Source organism: Mastomys coucha, unplaced genomic scaffold (genome assembly GCF_008632895.1).
Source record: "Mastomys coucha isolate ucsf_1 unplaced genomic scaffold, UCSF_Mcou_1 pScaffold15, whole genome shotgun sequence".
Taxonomy (NCBI): Eukaryota; Metazoa; Chordata; class Mammalia; order Rodentia; family Muridae; genus Mastomys; species Mastomys coucha.
In genome coordinates this window covers 151,489,215-151,504,741 of record NW_022196897.1, presented here as the reverse complement: position 1 = coordinate 151,504,741, position 15,527 = coordinate 151,489,215, and the positions used below count along the sequence as shown (strand labels likewise).

General features: G+C 52.5%; 1 protein-coding gene across 2 annotated transcripts in view; it reads left to right on the top strand.

Annotated features, from left to right (window-relative positions):
- The first annotated feature begins 747 nt into the window (after positions 1 to 747).
- Slc13a3 (solute carrier family 13 member 3) overlaps positions 748 to 15,527 on the top strand; it is a 69,809-nt gene continuing 55,029 nt past the window's right edge. Inside the window, exon 1 of one of the 2 annotated variants that reach the window (XM_031372769.1) lies at positions 748 to 888. In XM_031372769.1, coding sequence (XP_031228629.1) covers positions 778 to 888 — 111 coding nt within the window. In that variant the 5' untranslated portion in view covers positions 748 to 777. The remainder of the gene's footprint in view (positions 889 to 15,527) is intronic. The other variant, XM_031372768.1, reaches the window with a different exon arrangement.

The window sequence follows — 15,527 nt, the reverse complement described above, 5'->3', positions numbered from 1 at the left end:
GGCCAAGCAAGGCCTTGCGTTCCTTCCCGGCATCTCTGGGAAACAGACGAGTCCAGCTGACCCATCGCTGCTCAGCAGTCCACGGAGGGTGTGGAGAAGCCGAGCCCCCACGAGCTGCTGGCGGGAATGTAAAAAGTGCAGAGTAAGAGCAAAGAGTCCCTCTTTTCTTAAAATAGTGGAGGTTGGATCTTAAGCTGACCCAGCAGCTGCCCATATGAAACCGGGGGCATTGGCACATTTTCATAATGCCAACACTCAAAAAGTAGAGGCAGGAGGATGGGAGTTAAAGGTGGTCCTCAGCTGCAAGGGCTAAATGAGAGTCTGTCCCAACGCAAACACAATCAAGCAGGTTGTGGCATCTGTCACTGCGAAAGGAATGCTCCTACCCACGGGTGAGTGGGCCTTTTGCACGAAGCACTATCTTATTTAAACTCCCCACCAACCTCCAAGTCTGGAAGAGGCTGCAACCATGGTCACTAGAGGTCACAGCAGTGTTGTCTGTCCCTACAGGGTCTGAACTAGGGTGACAGTGCTGAGGTCTTTAGCCCCACCTGGGCTTTGCCCCATTTCCCACGTGAGTCGAGTGGGGCGCGGGGGCGGGGTGTGTATGGGGGGGGGGGGGGAGACTTCCATGCTCCTTGTCCTCGAGGTTCCCCGGCCCAGGAGGCGCGGCCGGGGCGGTTCCACGTGGCTCCTCCCAGTCCCTCGGGGCTTTAGGTCCCTGCCGGCCGGCCACTGAGGGGCAGTCGGGCCGCCCGGTCTCCGGCGATTGTGCGGATGGCGGCGCTGGCGGCGCTGGCCAAGAAGGTGTGGAGCGCGAGGCGCCTGCTGGTGCTGCTGCTGGTGCCGCTGGCTCTGCTGCCCATCCTCTTCGCCCTACCGCCTAAGGTACGGTGGCCCCGGGTCGAGACCCTCCTGCCTTGAGCCTGCCTCCTCCTAGGAGCACGCGCTCCCCCTCTCCCTTCCTTGCCTCTCTCTGGTCCGCCTCTCTCCGCCCTCCGACTCTTCTAAAGTTTGAGCTCCAGTCGCTTGCTTGGTGCTATTGGGGTATAGCCCTTCACGGTCTTTCCGAAGGATAACAGTGTGACCTGTCGCCAGTCACTTAACCTCTCTGGACTTTGGTTTATGTACCCCCTACCTAGAAAGAAAGAATACAATAACGCAACGTAGGCTCTCGGTGAATATAAAGGAGTCAATATATGTCGGTGATGTCGGTGTCTTAGAACTAAGCCTGGTATGAAGTAAGCGCCTAATTCGTACTATCTGCTTTTGTTCTGTAGCAGTTGCTCAATGGTTGGAGAACTACACCTTCCTGAGCGTTTCCTAGAAGGGGTGTCACTTGTCCTGTGTCACCCCTAAAACATTTCCCTTTAGAGCATCCCTCGCTCCACTCCAGCTAGGACAACTAAGGCTTGAAGATAGCAGGGGACACACTCATGAGTGACTCCCAATGGGAACCCCCTGAGTACCCACATCTGAGCGCTCAGGGCCTTCGCTGTTCCCAAAGTCCAGTGCTCTCAGAGAGAAGGCTGGAGTGAGTTCCTAGGGACCAGCACCTGTGCCCAGCCCATCAGGAGTCCCAGAAGGGCAAGAGGCCCTTCACACTCGGTGGCTCCTTCCAGAAGGTGCTTGGCCACATTACTACAGTACTGGGGGAGCTAGCCGATGTTCACAAAACAAAGGAGAGGTAATGGTGTCCTTTAATATGTGACACCCGAGAGCAGGCAGCGGAACCCCAGGGAGCAGCCTGCTGCAGAAGGCCTGCATGCCTGACAAGGAACGGTGACCCCAGGCCGGCCAAGCACAGCCAGTCCTTTAGCACTCAGCTATCTATCCCGTCAGACTCTGTTGACATTGAAGAGAGCAAATAAATGACCTCAAAAGGAGTAGGTCACCCTTGCCAAAGCCACTGAGGCCCTAGGGCAAATCATTGGCCTGGGGACTCCCCAGCTCCCTTCCTTGCCCAGGTCTCACTTTCCTTGGCTTTAAAATGGATGATCATCCCTTTGCCTTTGGTAATCAGTGTTGAGGTTGGTGGAGGCCAGAGTGATCGGCTGGGGAAAAGGTGGAAGGTCAAGCCAGGACACCAGTCTGATGGCCAGAGGTCTGGATAGAGACAGTGGAGGCATAGGAACTGTATGCCTACCGAGCCCCATGGCTGCTGTGTGCTCTGCCCCAGAGGCAAAAATCACAAGAGCAGATCCACCGGCATGGGTTTCGGATGAGGTCCTGCAAAGAGACAGGGACATTCCCACCTTGGCTCTAACTGGATGGGGCAGCCACAACCACCTTAACTTGTGTTAGCTGAGTAGATGGCAGGGATTGTGGCCTGCCTGATAAGAGAAGGTTTCCGGCCAGGCTCTGCAGCAGTATCTTCTGCTGTCCGCTCAGCCAGGGAGGTGCCTGTGTTTGCCTTCCTACTTGACACGTGAGGAAGTGAAGGTTGAGGAGGCTGGGTAACCTGCCCAATGCGGCCCATGGTAGCCCAGGCCTGGGATAGCAGTGGGTGTGGCTCAACACAAATCTCAGACTTACTTAAGGCATAGTGAGACTTTTGAATTTTACTTCTGGGGTAAGTCAGTGGTGAGGTTCTCAGGCATGTGTAGATGACGCGGTATGGCAGGGTCAGAGGATCACACATGCTCTGTGGGACCGTGTGTACTGGGATGGCACCCTCTTCTTATCAGGACAGGGCCACTCATTCGTTTGTGGCTCCTTGGTGAGCACTGTTTATGTGGCCCTAGATGTCACTGCCACGGCCTGGTCTTGGGAGGCAGGTGGATCCGTTTGGGTGAGGAGGCTTGGCATCTCTGCATTCGGAGTGGTTTACATAGTTTTCCTCAAGCTCCTGGCTGGTGTGTCCTACTCTTTGTTGTGGAGTGTGACTCCACAGAAGGCCACTCTGGGTTCATAGCTGGCAGGCAGTGTAGACACAGCCTCCCCATGGCTGTGGGGCCAATCTAAAAAAGCTTATGGCAGCTTGGAGTGTCCGTAGTGTCTACCCGACTTCTCTCGTCAGAGACTTCCTGGAAGTCTCTGAGCCCAAGGCATGTGCAGGCCACCAAGCAGGTGGCATCGGACAAGTATGGCTTGGAAATCCTTGAGAGTGGCAGGTACCAGACAAGGTAAAACAAACAAACAAACAAACAAACAAACAAACTCGGAAGACCAGGGCATCTGCCATTTCGTATGTTATGGAGTAATGGGGGCCGCACCAGCTCAGCCCTGGCCTTCTATCTCTGTGATCTGTCTAGGCCACACATTCTGATGCTCATGAGTCACTGGTCCAGAAGGAGCTGGTCCACTGTGGAAAGCTGGGGTTGGGGACAGAGAGGCTCCTAGCATATACTGTGGTTCAAGGTATGAGCTGGGAGAGAAAGTACACCAAGCTGAGGCCTGTAAATTCCCAGCACCACCCCCCAGTCCCCGCCAGGGAATCTTTTTCCACGACCCCAGGGGTTGCCAGCAACTCTGGACAGAAGTCAAGAGCTGCTGTGTTTTCCACTAAAGGCCATCTCTGGAGGTAGGAGTGTAACGGTGGCCTGGATAGCTAGTGGGTGTGACCGGGACCACTGTGACATGCTTTCGAGTTAAACCAGCCTGTCTGCTGGCAGAATAGCTTCCTCCCCTCTGGTTCCACAAAGAGCAAACAGCTGTTCTGGCCCCTTGGCCGCTGTGAGTCCTTCACCACTGGGTGACTCTGAAGATGCTCTGAGGAAAGGTGGCCGGGAAGTTCCAGGCAGGACAGCTACAGAATGTTGCACAGGTGGTGCATAGAGCAAGCTGCAATTGCGGCTAAATCAAGTCATAAGTTACAGCTGGAAGCCCCCTGCTTCTGAATTGCCCATCGATGTCCTCTGGAAGAGCTTGACCTGGAGGGGAGGGGGCAGAGATCTTCTTGGGGGGCGTTTGTCTGCAAGTCCAGAGGTACCTTTCTTCGGTTTGTCTCAATCTTTGCCAGTGGGTGGCCATGAGAAGCCTTCTTCCCTGTTTGTGGGGATTTGAGATCAGGACTGGATTCTCAACCCACAGCCCTTCTCTGTGATCCAGACAAGACACTGGCTCCTCTGGGCCTCTCTTTCAACATGGCCGAAATGCTGTCTGCCTTCCTGGTTATCCTTTGGGTCCCCTGGCACAATCACCATGGACACATGGGGACTTTGTGATTTTTGAACTCAATATTCAAGAATGAAAATGCTCATATTGTCAGGTAAGGGAAACTGAGGTTCAGAGAGCATTAGTGATGGATGAATAGGGACTCTAAGATGAAGGAATAGAGGAGATGGCTCTGGGCTTGAAGGCCAAGTTTCTGAGCCTCGCTTTCCTTCCTGGTAGGCAAGGGCTCCCTATCTCAATGGGCTGTGAATTCAGACAAAGCTCAGGGCAATACGGGGCTTGGGCCTTTGTTGCTATAACAACGACCAATGCCTTGCCCCTCCCCACCTGAGCCTGGATATCACACCTCAGCTTATTTCCCTCCCACAGTGGTCTTAAGAAGGAAGTACAGTGGCCATCCTCCTCAGATGAGGAGATGGAGACAAAAGTTGAGTCACATGTCTGACCTCACATAGCGCCTGAGCACCACTCCAGTTCCTGTCCATGCTCTCTAGGCCCCGAGTATTGGAAGACAACATGACCTGGTGGTGGGAATCCCTGGTGGAGATTCCTGGAAAAACAATAGAATTCCAGCCCTGTGGGTTGACGCCTTCCGTGGCCAGACCTTGCTGAATGGTCTTCAGTTAAAGGCGTTTCACGGAAGTCCAGAGAGGGACAGGAGTGGCACACGGGAGGGACGAACAGCTCAGAACATAAAGCTGTCACCTTGGAAGTGTGAGGACCTGAGTTCAATCCTGAGAACACGTGAGAAAATGTCGTGTGCACCTGTGATCCCTCACTGTAGGAGGCAGAGCCAGGGACATCCCTGGGACTCACTGGCCAGCTAGACCAGCCTAATTAGTGAGCTCCGGGCCACTGAGACACTCTGTCTCTCAGAGGCTGATGGCCTTCCTGAGGGTGTCCTCTAGCCTCCAGATAAGCAGACACATTATACATGAACACACACACACACACACACACACACACACACACGCACGCGCGCGCCATTGAATCCTAGAAAGTGAGGAACAGCTCTGCTCTCTACTTGGTCATATCCCTCTTGTTCACTTCTTAAAAGAACACAAGCCTATCCTACCCTTCTCCACTCCCTTCTGGAAAACTTAAATTCACCATCTAACAGGGGAGCCTTTGTGTAGGGCCTGTGCATGAAAATCCAGGACTGTGATGACTGAACAGGCAGAGAGCAGCATACACACATGATGGCGGAAAGCAAGGGGAGGCTGGAGCCTCAGAACTGGCTCTCACCCAGGGCCTTTGTACATGTGTTTCCCTCTGAGCCACGGTTCCCTGAGCGGTCTGCAAAGCTGGCTCAGTTTTCCTACGTGGTTCCCATCACCTCCTCTAAGGCCTTCCTCGTCACCACCTTCAGGTCCTATCTAAAAGGGAAAATGAAAGATCCCCACACGATACTGTCTTCTCTGCCCCTTTCCCTGACAACCTTTATCATCAGCTGGCAATCTGTCACATATTAAGCGATGTATCTGTCGGCATGCCATCTATATCCCCACCGAGAGAGGTCAGCTCTGGGAGGGCAGGGTTCTCTGTCCGTACCTCGGTGTCTTCAGCCAGCATAGGCCTGACATGTAGTAGACACTCAGCAAATCCAAGTTGCATAAGAGAACAAAGGAATGCTGGTCAGCAGCCAAGCTCTCACCGTGCATTTCTCACAAATCCTCCCATGACCCTGGTGAGGAGCTCCCGTGGTCCTCTCTGCCTGCCCCATGCAGATCAGAGCCGAGGGGCCCCGGTTCTGTGAGTGCTCCCCAGGCTGAGGCCAAAGTCTTGCTTGTCCCCAGGCCTTTTGCCTTGTTTACTATGATGTTTGGGTGACAGGAACAGACAAGCTTTTACCTAGGGTCAAGCTGGCAAGCCAGAAGGCATCTGCCCCATGGACCGTTCTTGGCCTGGATGGAGTAGGGGCGGGGAGGAAGGCAGGACACTGCTGGCAGTGCTGGAGGAGGCAGGAAAGTGAGCCTCCCTCTACCCCATCCTAAGCTTCAGGGAACCCTGACCCTGGAGAGCAGGAACAGGCAGAAGCTGCACTGGCTGAGTACCCACTCTGAGTCTGGCTGAGGCCTACTATGTGCATGGCACATTATATTCAATGGAACCAGTCCTATGACATCAGGCAAGGCAGCTTCCAGGGCCCAAGGCAGTAGACCAACTTGGACAATTAGCAGAGGTCTCAAGTCACTTCTGGGTGTTGCCCTGCACTGTCATCTGCCTGCCACCTCTCCTCGTGGTGTTGGGATTGGTCAGGGAGCTCCTAGCCACGGGGTAACTGTCATGGAGGAATAAGCCCCTCACACTCACAGGTGCCTAGAAACAGGAGCCAGGCCACGATGCCGCCAAGAGTACCAGGAGGCCCAGGGCCGGCAGGAGGCAGAGGCAGGGAGGAAGGGCTGCCGGAGCCCCTTTTGCGGGGAATGAAACCTGAGGCTGGGCTGCAGGTCAAAGCTGACCGCTGGTAGAACGTCAGTGAGCTCTGGGACTCAGAGCTGTCCCCAGATGGTGTCTGGCCTGGTGATTTGGGGAGGTGAGTAGCACCTTGGAGTTGAGTCCCTCTGAGCAGACAGCTGGAGTGGGCTTCACAAGGGTTACTTTACCGCATGAGCAATGGTGCAGGCTTCTTATCCCTAGGTGCCACCACGAACCTTGAGTGGCACAGCTCCTCCAGCTGTCAGACCACCAGAGGCAGAAACTAGAAAACCAGATCGGAGCTCTCTCCTGCCCTCGCTTCTTTTCTTACTCTTTTCCAGCCACTTATAAGCCTGCTACTTCTTTACACCTGCCCTGCTGTGTCTGCCTCAGGACTTTTGCATCCACTCTGCCTCTGGAATTCTCTTACCCTAATCAGCTACAGCTGGAGGGCCATGGTTATTGACGTCTTAGACTCAAGGGCACTGCCTTCGAGGAATCCCCCCGGATGACCACTTTAAAAATCTTGTCCCACTCACCCCATAGAACCTCTCTAAAGCTTCACCATCTCGTTGCCTGCACAGCACTGTGTAGTCTTGTCTGTTCCGTTATCCACAACTCACTCTGGGCTGTGGGCAGTGTCAGGGTAAAGCTTCATGTGCTACATACAGTTCCCTCTGTGTCCCTAAGGTCGAGAACGTAGCCTGACACATGAAGGACACTTGGCAACAGCAGCCTGGTTAGCTTAGGTTTAGACATAGGCCCTGGTTTCAGAGTGTGTATGCTTCTTAAAACCCCTGCCCACATCTGGACTGTGGCACATTTGAGCAGAGATCAGCAGCGTCTGCTTCTTCAGTCAGGAGACTGAGGTCAGGAGACAGAGGGAAGCCATCCTGGTCTCCCCACAGAGGACCCCAGAGCATCTTAGGAGTACTCTTGACTAAGGTGGCCAGCTGCCCATCCCTTATGGGCACCCCTAGCTCTAGGCCTCAGCCATCGTCCTCTGAGACCTGGCCAGCTTTCCACTTCTGCCAGGTGTGTAAACAGGCCCGCATGGTTCCCGGTGGCTCGGCAGGGAGCTAGATCGAGTGTCCTGACCCAGCCCCACAGGACGGTGCCCTCTACACTGATGAGTGTTCTGATACCCCCAGACCCTGAAGACATAGTCTACAGACCAGTGCCAAGCTGCTGCCTCCCAAGCAGGTGCACCACAGTCTTGGGAGGAGACACACGTGGCCACTCTGCCTCTTGGCAAGCTGTTTTGTCCCCAGCCTCAACTTCCTCCCCAGCAGAGTGACTCTGTGAAACCCGCTTGCCAGGAAAACGAAAAATGCCTGGTAAAAGCTGGCTGCTGCCACCTGCAAAGTGAGGGTCCAGTGTCTGTGGTCTGTGACTCAGAAACTCACATCAGGTGTGGCAGAAGCCCAAAAGATAGACACTGGGAAGGACCCTCCAGGCCAGCGTGCCTTTGCCACCCAGACCAGTGGGGACCTACAGTTTCCTGAGGAGGCCTTAGTTCACAGGGCTGAGGGGCCTCTGAGTTCAGTGTGTCAGGCTTCCTCTGCAGGGAAATGCAAGCAGGCAGGAGGCTGCAGGGAGAGACCTCGTCCCATTCTCCAGAAATCCTTTAAGACCCACAGCTCAGAGCAGTGGGGGTGTCACATGTCTTTAACCCCAGCACTCAGGGTTAAGGCAGAGGCACAGGCAGGCCTGCCTGGTCTACAGAGTGAGTTCCAGGATAGCCAGGCAGAAACCCTGTCTTCAAAACCAAAACCAAACCAAAACAAAACAAAAAACAAAGAAAGAAATATAAAGAACCACAGCTCAAGATTCACATGCCAGCTCAGGGATGTTCAGGGCAGCTCCAGTGTGCGTGTGTGCGCGTGTGCGTGTGCGTGCGCGTGTGCGTGTGCGTGTGCGTGTGTGTGTGTGTGTGTGTGTGTGTGTGTGTATGTGTGTGTGTGTGTGTGTGCGCGCGTGCGCGCACGCGAGTGTGTGTAGCAACTGAGGCATAGAAAAGACCAGGCATTCCGTTGAGCTTCCTGGATGGTTCATGGCAGATTGAAACTACTTTGAGGTAGCCCCTCACTTCAGTCACAATAGCTGGAGAGATGCCTAAGTGGTTAAGAGCGCTCACGACAATTGCAGAAATAAGAATTAAAAATATTAAAGAAATCTGACGAAAGTGTTGGAGAGGACGTGGAGAAAGAGGAACCTTTGTTTACTGCTGGTGGAGTGTACAAATTCATAGGACCATCATGGAAACATCTTTGGAGGTTCCTCAAAAACATTTTAAATAGAACTAACATGAGGCAGCTATTCTGTTCCTGGGCTATACCCAGAAAAACCCATGTCCTGCCATTTGCATTTGGCTGATGGCTAGGGACAGCAAACACTTTTAAAATCAGGGATTGGCTAGTCAGGGCTCTTTGTTTCTTTTTCTTTTTCTTTTTCTTTTTTCTTTTTTTTTTTGGTTTTTGGAGACCAGGTTTCTCTGTGTAGCTCTGGCTGTCCTGGAACTCACTCTGTAGACCAGGTTGGCCTTGAACTCAGAAATCTGCCTGCCTCTGCCTCCCAAGTGCTGGGAATAAAGGCGTGGGCCACCACTGACCGGCTGGTTCTTTGTTTCTTTTCATTTCTTTTCTTTTTTAAAAAACCGTCTATTCAGTTACTTTGCCCATTCTCTGATTGGCAATTCTGTTTCCTTAATATTTGATTTCTGCAGCTCTTTGTAAATTCTGCTATCAGCCTGTCTGAAGCAGCGCTGGTCAAGCTTGCCACCCATTCCGAAAGACTCCCTGTGCTGTCTGTTGTTTCCTTCTCTGAACTCTGCTTTTTATTTCCGCAGCGTCCCAGCTGTTGGTACTCAGGGCTGGCTCCCAGGCTGCAGGTGTTCTGCCCAGAACATTCTTGCCGACTCTGCTGCCTGGAGGATAATTACCTCGGCTAGTGTCTAGAAGTTTCAGCATCTGGATCTTAAAATCAAGGTCTTTAATCCATCTCAAATTGATTTTGAGGCAAGATGAAAGATATGAATCTAATTTCCGTCTTCTGCACGTGGATACCCAGTTCTGTCACCCCTGGTTGAGCAGGCTGTCCTGTCCATTCTCCAATGTATAGTTTTGCCTCCTTTGTCAAAAACCAGGTCTCTGTAGCTTTGCAGGTTTATTTCCAGGATTCCAATTCTGTGGGGGTTCTCACTGTCTGTTTCATGCAGCACCAGGCTGTCTTTACCATTGTACTCTGTAGTACAGCCTGCGACCAGGTGTGGTGAAACTTCCAGCTGTGGTACAGCCTGAGGCCAGGTGTGGTGAACCTTCCAGCTGTGACTCTGTAGTACAGCCTGCGACCAGGTGTGGTGAACCTTCCAGCTGTGGTACAGCCTGAGGCCAGGTGTGGTGAACCTTCCAGCTGTGGTACAGCCTGCGGACAGGTGTGGTGAACCTTCCAGCTGTGACTCTGTGGTACAGCCTGTGGCCAGGTGTGGTGAACCTTCCAGCTATGGCTCTGTGGCACAGCCTGCGGACAGGTGTGGTGAACCTTCCAGCTGTGACTCTGTGGTACAGCCTGTGGATAGGTGTGGTGAACCTTCCAGCTGTGGCTCTGTGGCACAGCCTGCGGACAGGTGTGGTGAACCTTCCAGCTGTGTCTACCCCTTAGGTCTGCTTTGGCTGTTTGTGGTTCCATAGGAATTGGGGGAGGGGGGGTTCTAGATCGGTGAGCTGTGGCATCAGAATTTTGATAAGTGTTGCAATCTACACATAAGCTTTATTAGTAGAGACATTTCCACAATATAAATCCTGCCAAGCCAGGCGCATGGGTGGTCTTCCCATCCTCTAGTGTCTTCTGTGATTCCTTTCTCGGTAACTTGACATTTTTATTGTGGATGTCTTTATCATCTTTGGTTAAGTGTGTTCACAGGCACTTCAGTTTGGGGGGAATCTATCTTGAATGGGATATTTTCCTAGTTTCTTCCTCCATGTTGTAATAAATATTTAAACTCAGTTGGGGGTTTCTACCCCACCTTCGATCATTCAGTTCCCAGATAAAAGACACAAAACTTTCATATTTCTAGTAAGCATTAACTGCACAAGAGCCAGGCAGATAGCTGCTCTCTAAGCTATTAGGATCAACTTCCCTATCAATAATCTGAGTTACAACTTGCCATGTTCCATCTGGGCTGCTCTTAGCTCTAATTGGCCAGCCCCGGTGGCCATGTTTTTATGATTCATCTACCTGTGCATCTTCTCCTCTCTCTGTGGTCTCTTGCCTCAGACCCCAAGCTCCGGAAACAAAGCCCTACCTATCTCACTTCTGCCCACATACAGGCTTTAGGCTTCTTTATTGACCAATCATGGATAACGTGAAGGGCAAGGTTACATAGCATCACTTGGTGTACTTGAGGATCTCCTTGTCCTTAAGGCAAGCAGGGCTAGTATTTAGCATTACAGTACCTAGCAACAGACCAAACTACAAGAGCTTCAACTTAAGGAGCAAGGCTTGCACAGTAAACGTGAGAATTCACTCATAGTCCTAGACCTTTGGGTACAGAATTCAGCATTACAATACACAGCAACAGACCAAACCCCAACATAAATAAGGGGATCTATTTTGAATGGGATATTTTTCTACTTTGAATGGGATATTTTTCTATTTTGAATGGGATATTTTTTACTTTGAATGGGGTATCTTTCCTAGTTTCTTCCTTGGAGAGCACAGGACAGAATAAGGTAACAGAATATGACCCTGCCTTGGCTACATGTGACACAGGGAACATTTCTCCCTCAGCCTACCCAACAGTTGTCTCTTGTCACCTCAGTGCCACACAACTGCTCCAAGGACACTTGTGGTAGCCATGGGTCCGTGGACTCCTCTGTGAAGCCTCCCAGCCACGGCCTTGGTTTACAGCAGCTCAGCGTTACTATCTTCCTGGAGAACTGTGGGTGGGAAGAACGAGATTGCTATCTTTTGAGGACACATCACATGCCAGACCCCACGCTACTCTTTAGCTATTCACTGGATCCCTCACTCGTCACGGCCACTCTGTTCAGAAATGGGTAAACTAAGGCACAGGGCAAGTTCAGCACCTACTCTGTCCACAGGTATGATTGACATAAGATAAAGCCATGGCTGAAGCATGATGCTCTGCATGCACAGGCTGCAGACCTCCGAGGTGGTTTTGGGTGCCCTATGTGCAGTGCTGGGTAAAGCCCTCTGCAGTAGGTGTCTTTGGTTCTGGTAGAGGGAATGAAAAGGCCTGACCCTCAGCAGAAAGGGTTCTACACCCCTCCCACTTCCTCCCTGGGTGGCTCAGCTTGGAGGGCCAGCAGAGCCAAATGCAGGTTCCCTCTTGCTAAAGGGGAGACTGAGGCAGGAAAGGCTGTCAGAAGCACACTCAACAGTCATGGTTGAGAAGTCTACATGGGTCACCCTGGTATACAATGCATGGTGTGTCTCACTATTCTCTCCAGACCTTACCCCTCCATGGTTCAGGCCCAGACGTCACCAACAGAGTGGGTGTTACATCTGAGCAGGAGCCTACCAATGTCTCTCCTGAGTGTCCTGCTCAGTGCATGAGAGGTTTTCCTGGCTGCTTCCGGTTCCACACAGGGGAAGAAGGAGTTAAAGGGGGCAGAGAAAGCTTCCGTCTCTCTGCCACTAGTCCCTAGCCCCAGCTCCCCAGGACCAACAACTAACAGTTTTCAGGAGAGAGAGAGTGGGGGGGAGGGGGAGAGGGAGAGGGAGGAGAGGGAGAGGGAGAGAGAGAACACAGAGAACACAGAGAGAACACAGAGAGAGAAAGAACACAGAGAAAGAACACAGAGAGAGAGAGAGAAAGAGAGGGAGAGAGAGAGGGAGAGGGAGAGAGAGAGAGGGAGAGGGAGAACACAGAGAACACAGAGAGAACACAGAGAGAGAACAGAGAGAGAAAGAACACAGAGAAAGAACACAGAGAGAGAGAGAGAGAGAAAGAGAGGGAGAGAGAGAGAGAGAAAGAGAGGGAGAGGGAGAGAGAGAGAGAGAGAGAGAACAAGAACATGCTGGACCAGGCTTTGTTGTCTCCTCCACTTCAAGGGAGGCACCATCTTGCTCCCAGACTTCTAGGAAGACCAAAGAACTAACATGTGTGGCATGGCTGCTCCCCCAGGGCTCTGGGCAGGTACTGGGGCCACCCTGCACTCATCAGTTGAAATGACCAACTGAGGTACGGAGACGTTCCTCATTATACAGCTGGCTTAAAACTTGGCACTCAAAGCCAACTCCCAAGCCTAAGCTCCCTTCCCCACCTCTGCCTCACTACCTATGTCGGTGCTGGTTTCCATAATACCTTGCTTCTGGAGAACCCAGAAGTCCTAACTGGAGACTTCCAGAGTCCTAACTTGGCGTACAATGGCCAATCATTCCCCTTGGATAGCCATCTTCAGTGTCCCTGCCCTGTCCAGCACAAATCCCCCTTTCACCACATCTTCCAGTGCAGTCAAGCAGTGAAGCAGCCATCTAGAGCTGGATTGAAACCACACCTCCAGGTAACTGATAAGCAACTCTGCTCTAAACTTCACACTACTTACTCATCAACACAATGGGCTCATCCTTCCAGGACTCGCACAGTAGAACTGACGACAGACTCCAGAGGCTAGGACTGAGCTGCCATGGCGGAGAAAATGAACATGAGTATGCTTCTGGCCTAACCCTTCCTGCTTCAGTCCCCCCTTTAGCATGAGGGAACCTGTAGATTTATCTGCTGACCCTCTAAGCTGAGCCACTCAGGGAGGAAGTGGAGGACACGTAGAACAGTAGAACTTTTTTTTTTTTTTTTTTGCTGAGGGTTTTGTACTGTGGACTGAGCAGGGGCCTACCTCCCACGAGCTGGTGCACCCTGTAGAATAACTTCCGGCTCTGTAAAATCACTTCCAGTCCTGTAAAATCACTTCCGGGGTAGATATGGACTCCCGCAGCAGGTTGCTTGGTGGTTCGCTGCAATCTTGTTCTTCTGCTTTCTGGCTGTTTGAACTTAGGAAAGTGCCTCAGTTTCCCTATGCTGCAGTTTCTGCCTACGTGAGAAGGCTGCTGGGAAGAAGCTCTCAGCGGTGAGGGGAAGCTTGGTTTGTGAATCTAAGAAACTGAAAGAGCAAGGCACATTAGAGCCGCTTGGGCAGCCCGCTGGAGTACTGAGGACTAGACTGGATATTTGCATCCCCCTAAGCCTGTGCCTGGTGGCCTGGAGAGACTTGAATGGAGCCTGGGACTCATCTTCCCTGCACCCTCTGGCCTTTCCTCTTCACTAAGGCCCCGGGTTCTTGGAGCTCCCCCTTTCTTCCCTTCTAAGCTGGACTAAGGCCCATCTACCCTAGCGTCTGGAAGGTCAAAGAAGTGCCGAGGGAAAGTTCAGTGGCCACCCCCTTGTCCTTATCTTTGGCTCAAAGCCAAGAGCCTTAGAGGGGGAGGGGCTTTGAGTAGTAGAGGCTGTCTGAGATGGGGTCCCATGGAGCCCAGGCTAGTCTCGAACTCCCTATGTAGCTGAAGACGAGTTTGATCACCTAGCCTTTCTTTCTTTCTTTCTTTCTTTTTTTTTTTTTTTTCTTTTTGAGACAGGGTTTCTCTGTGTAGCCCTGGCTGTCCTAGAACTCACTCTGTAGACCAGGCTGGCCTCAAACTCAGAAATCCACCTGCCTCTGCCTCCCAAGTGCTGGGATTAAAGGCGTGCGCCACCACCGCCCGGCTCACCTAGCCTTTCTGTCTCCAACCCCCTGGGACCCCAGTCACAGAATGGGACAGTCTAGATGGGATTTGAACCTCATGTGTCCAATATGTTTAGGCAGGGTTCCACCCAGGCTAGAGTAGGTCTCCTGACAGGATCAGGCTGCCAAATGTGGATGCATCTCCTGGTCCCACCCGTGTTTAGAGTCGATGGAATTGTGGGACAGCTGGGGAGACAAAGGCACAACCAGGGAAGGAGCTGCCCAAGGTCGGAGAGTGAGTCAGCTTCTTTGCCCAGAGGGACACAGCAGTCTGCTCTAGGGTTGGGTCAGGCTGCTGGGGGCTCCTGATCTGGGACCATTCCTGAGCGGAGCCTGCCTGCTCGCCAGCTTGTGAATGATTAGTGAGGCCTGGGCAGCCAGAGAGTGTGAGGTGCCCCAGGAGTACTTTTTAATGAATGGCTCTAGGAGCTTGAACTTGTCAGGACATCTGCTAATGAGTCCAGGGGTCAGCCTTGTGCTGGGTGGGGGCAGGAGCAGCATTCCCTAAACCAGCTCTCCAGACCCCGCTCCCAGCTCCCCTGTGGAGATCCCAGAGAGGCCTTGCTGCTTTCTTGGGTTCTCTAAGTCAGCGAGGGAGAACTCAAGTCAGACTCATCGATTGCTGGTACTGACAGCAGCCTCCTGTGTACCCCCATTGACAGGCAGACATGAGGAGGCTCAGAAGGGACAAATGCTTGCCCCAAAGCTCTTGAAGTCTGGGAGCTGTGGCATGGAGTCTGTGCCTAGGACTGAGTGAAGCCTCCGGACCTTGTCTATGGGCTCTGAGGCCTTCCCAGGTCCCTTAGTTACAAGTGGAAGCCTCTGTCTAGCGTGTTTCTTGGCTTTGTGGACCACGTTCCTATTGTGTTCTTGTCTGTGTTCCTAGGCCAGGACCTGTCCCCAGACCAGTGGTCTGTGCTCCAAACTCCCTTCGCCTCAGCACCTGTGTCTGAATGGCGTCTACAGCCATCACCTTCACCCCTCAGGAAAGACCTCAAGTCCCTTGGGGATCTCTGAAGGAAAAGCCCAAGACCTTCTTTTGTTTGGCTTTGTTTCAGACGAGAGTCTCATTATGAAGCCTAGGCTGGCCTCAAACTTGGGTCCTCCTGCTTCAGAGTGTTAGGACTATAGGTGTGGGCCACCAGGTTGGGGAAAATCTTGTGCAAAAGACAAGAAACGCACACTGAGTGCCATTCTGTAGGAAGTGGTGCCACATCTGTAATGCCCAAACGCCGCCGGCTCTGTGCCATGCCT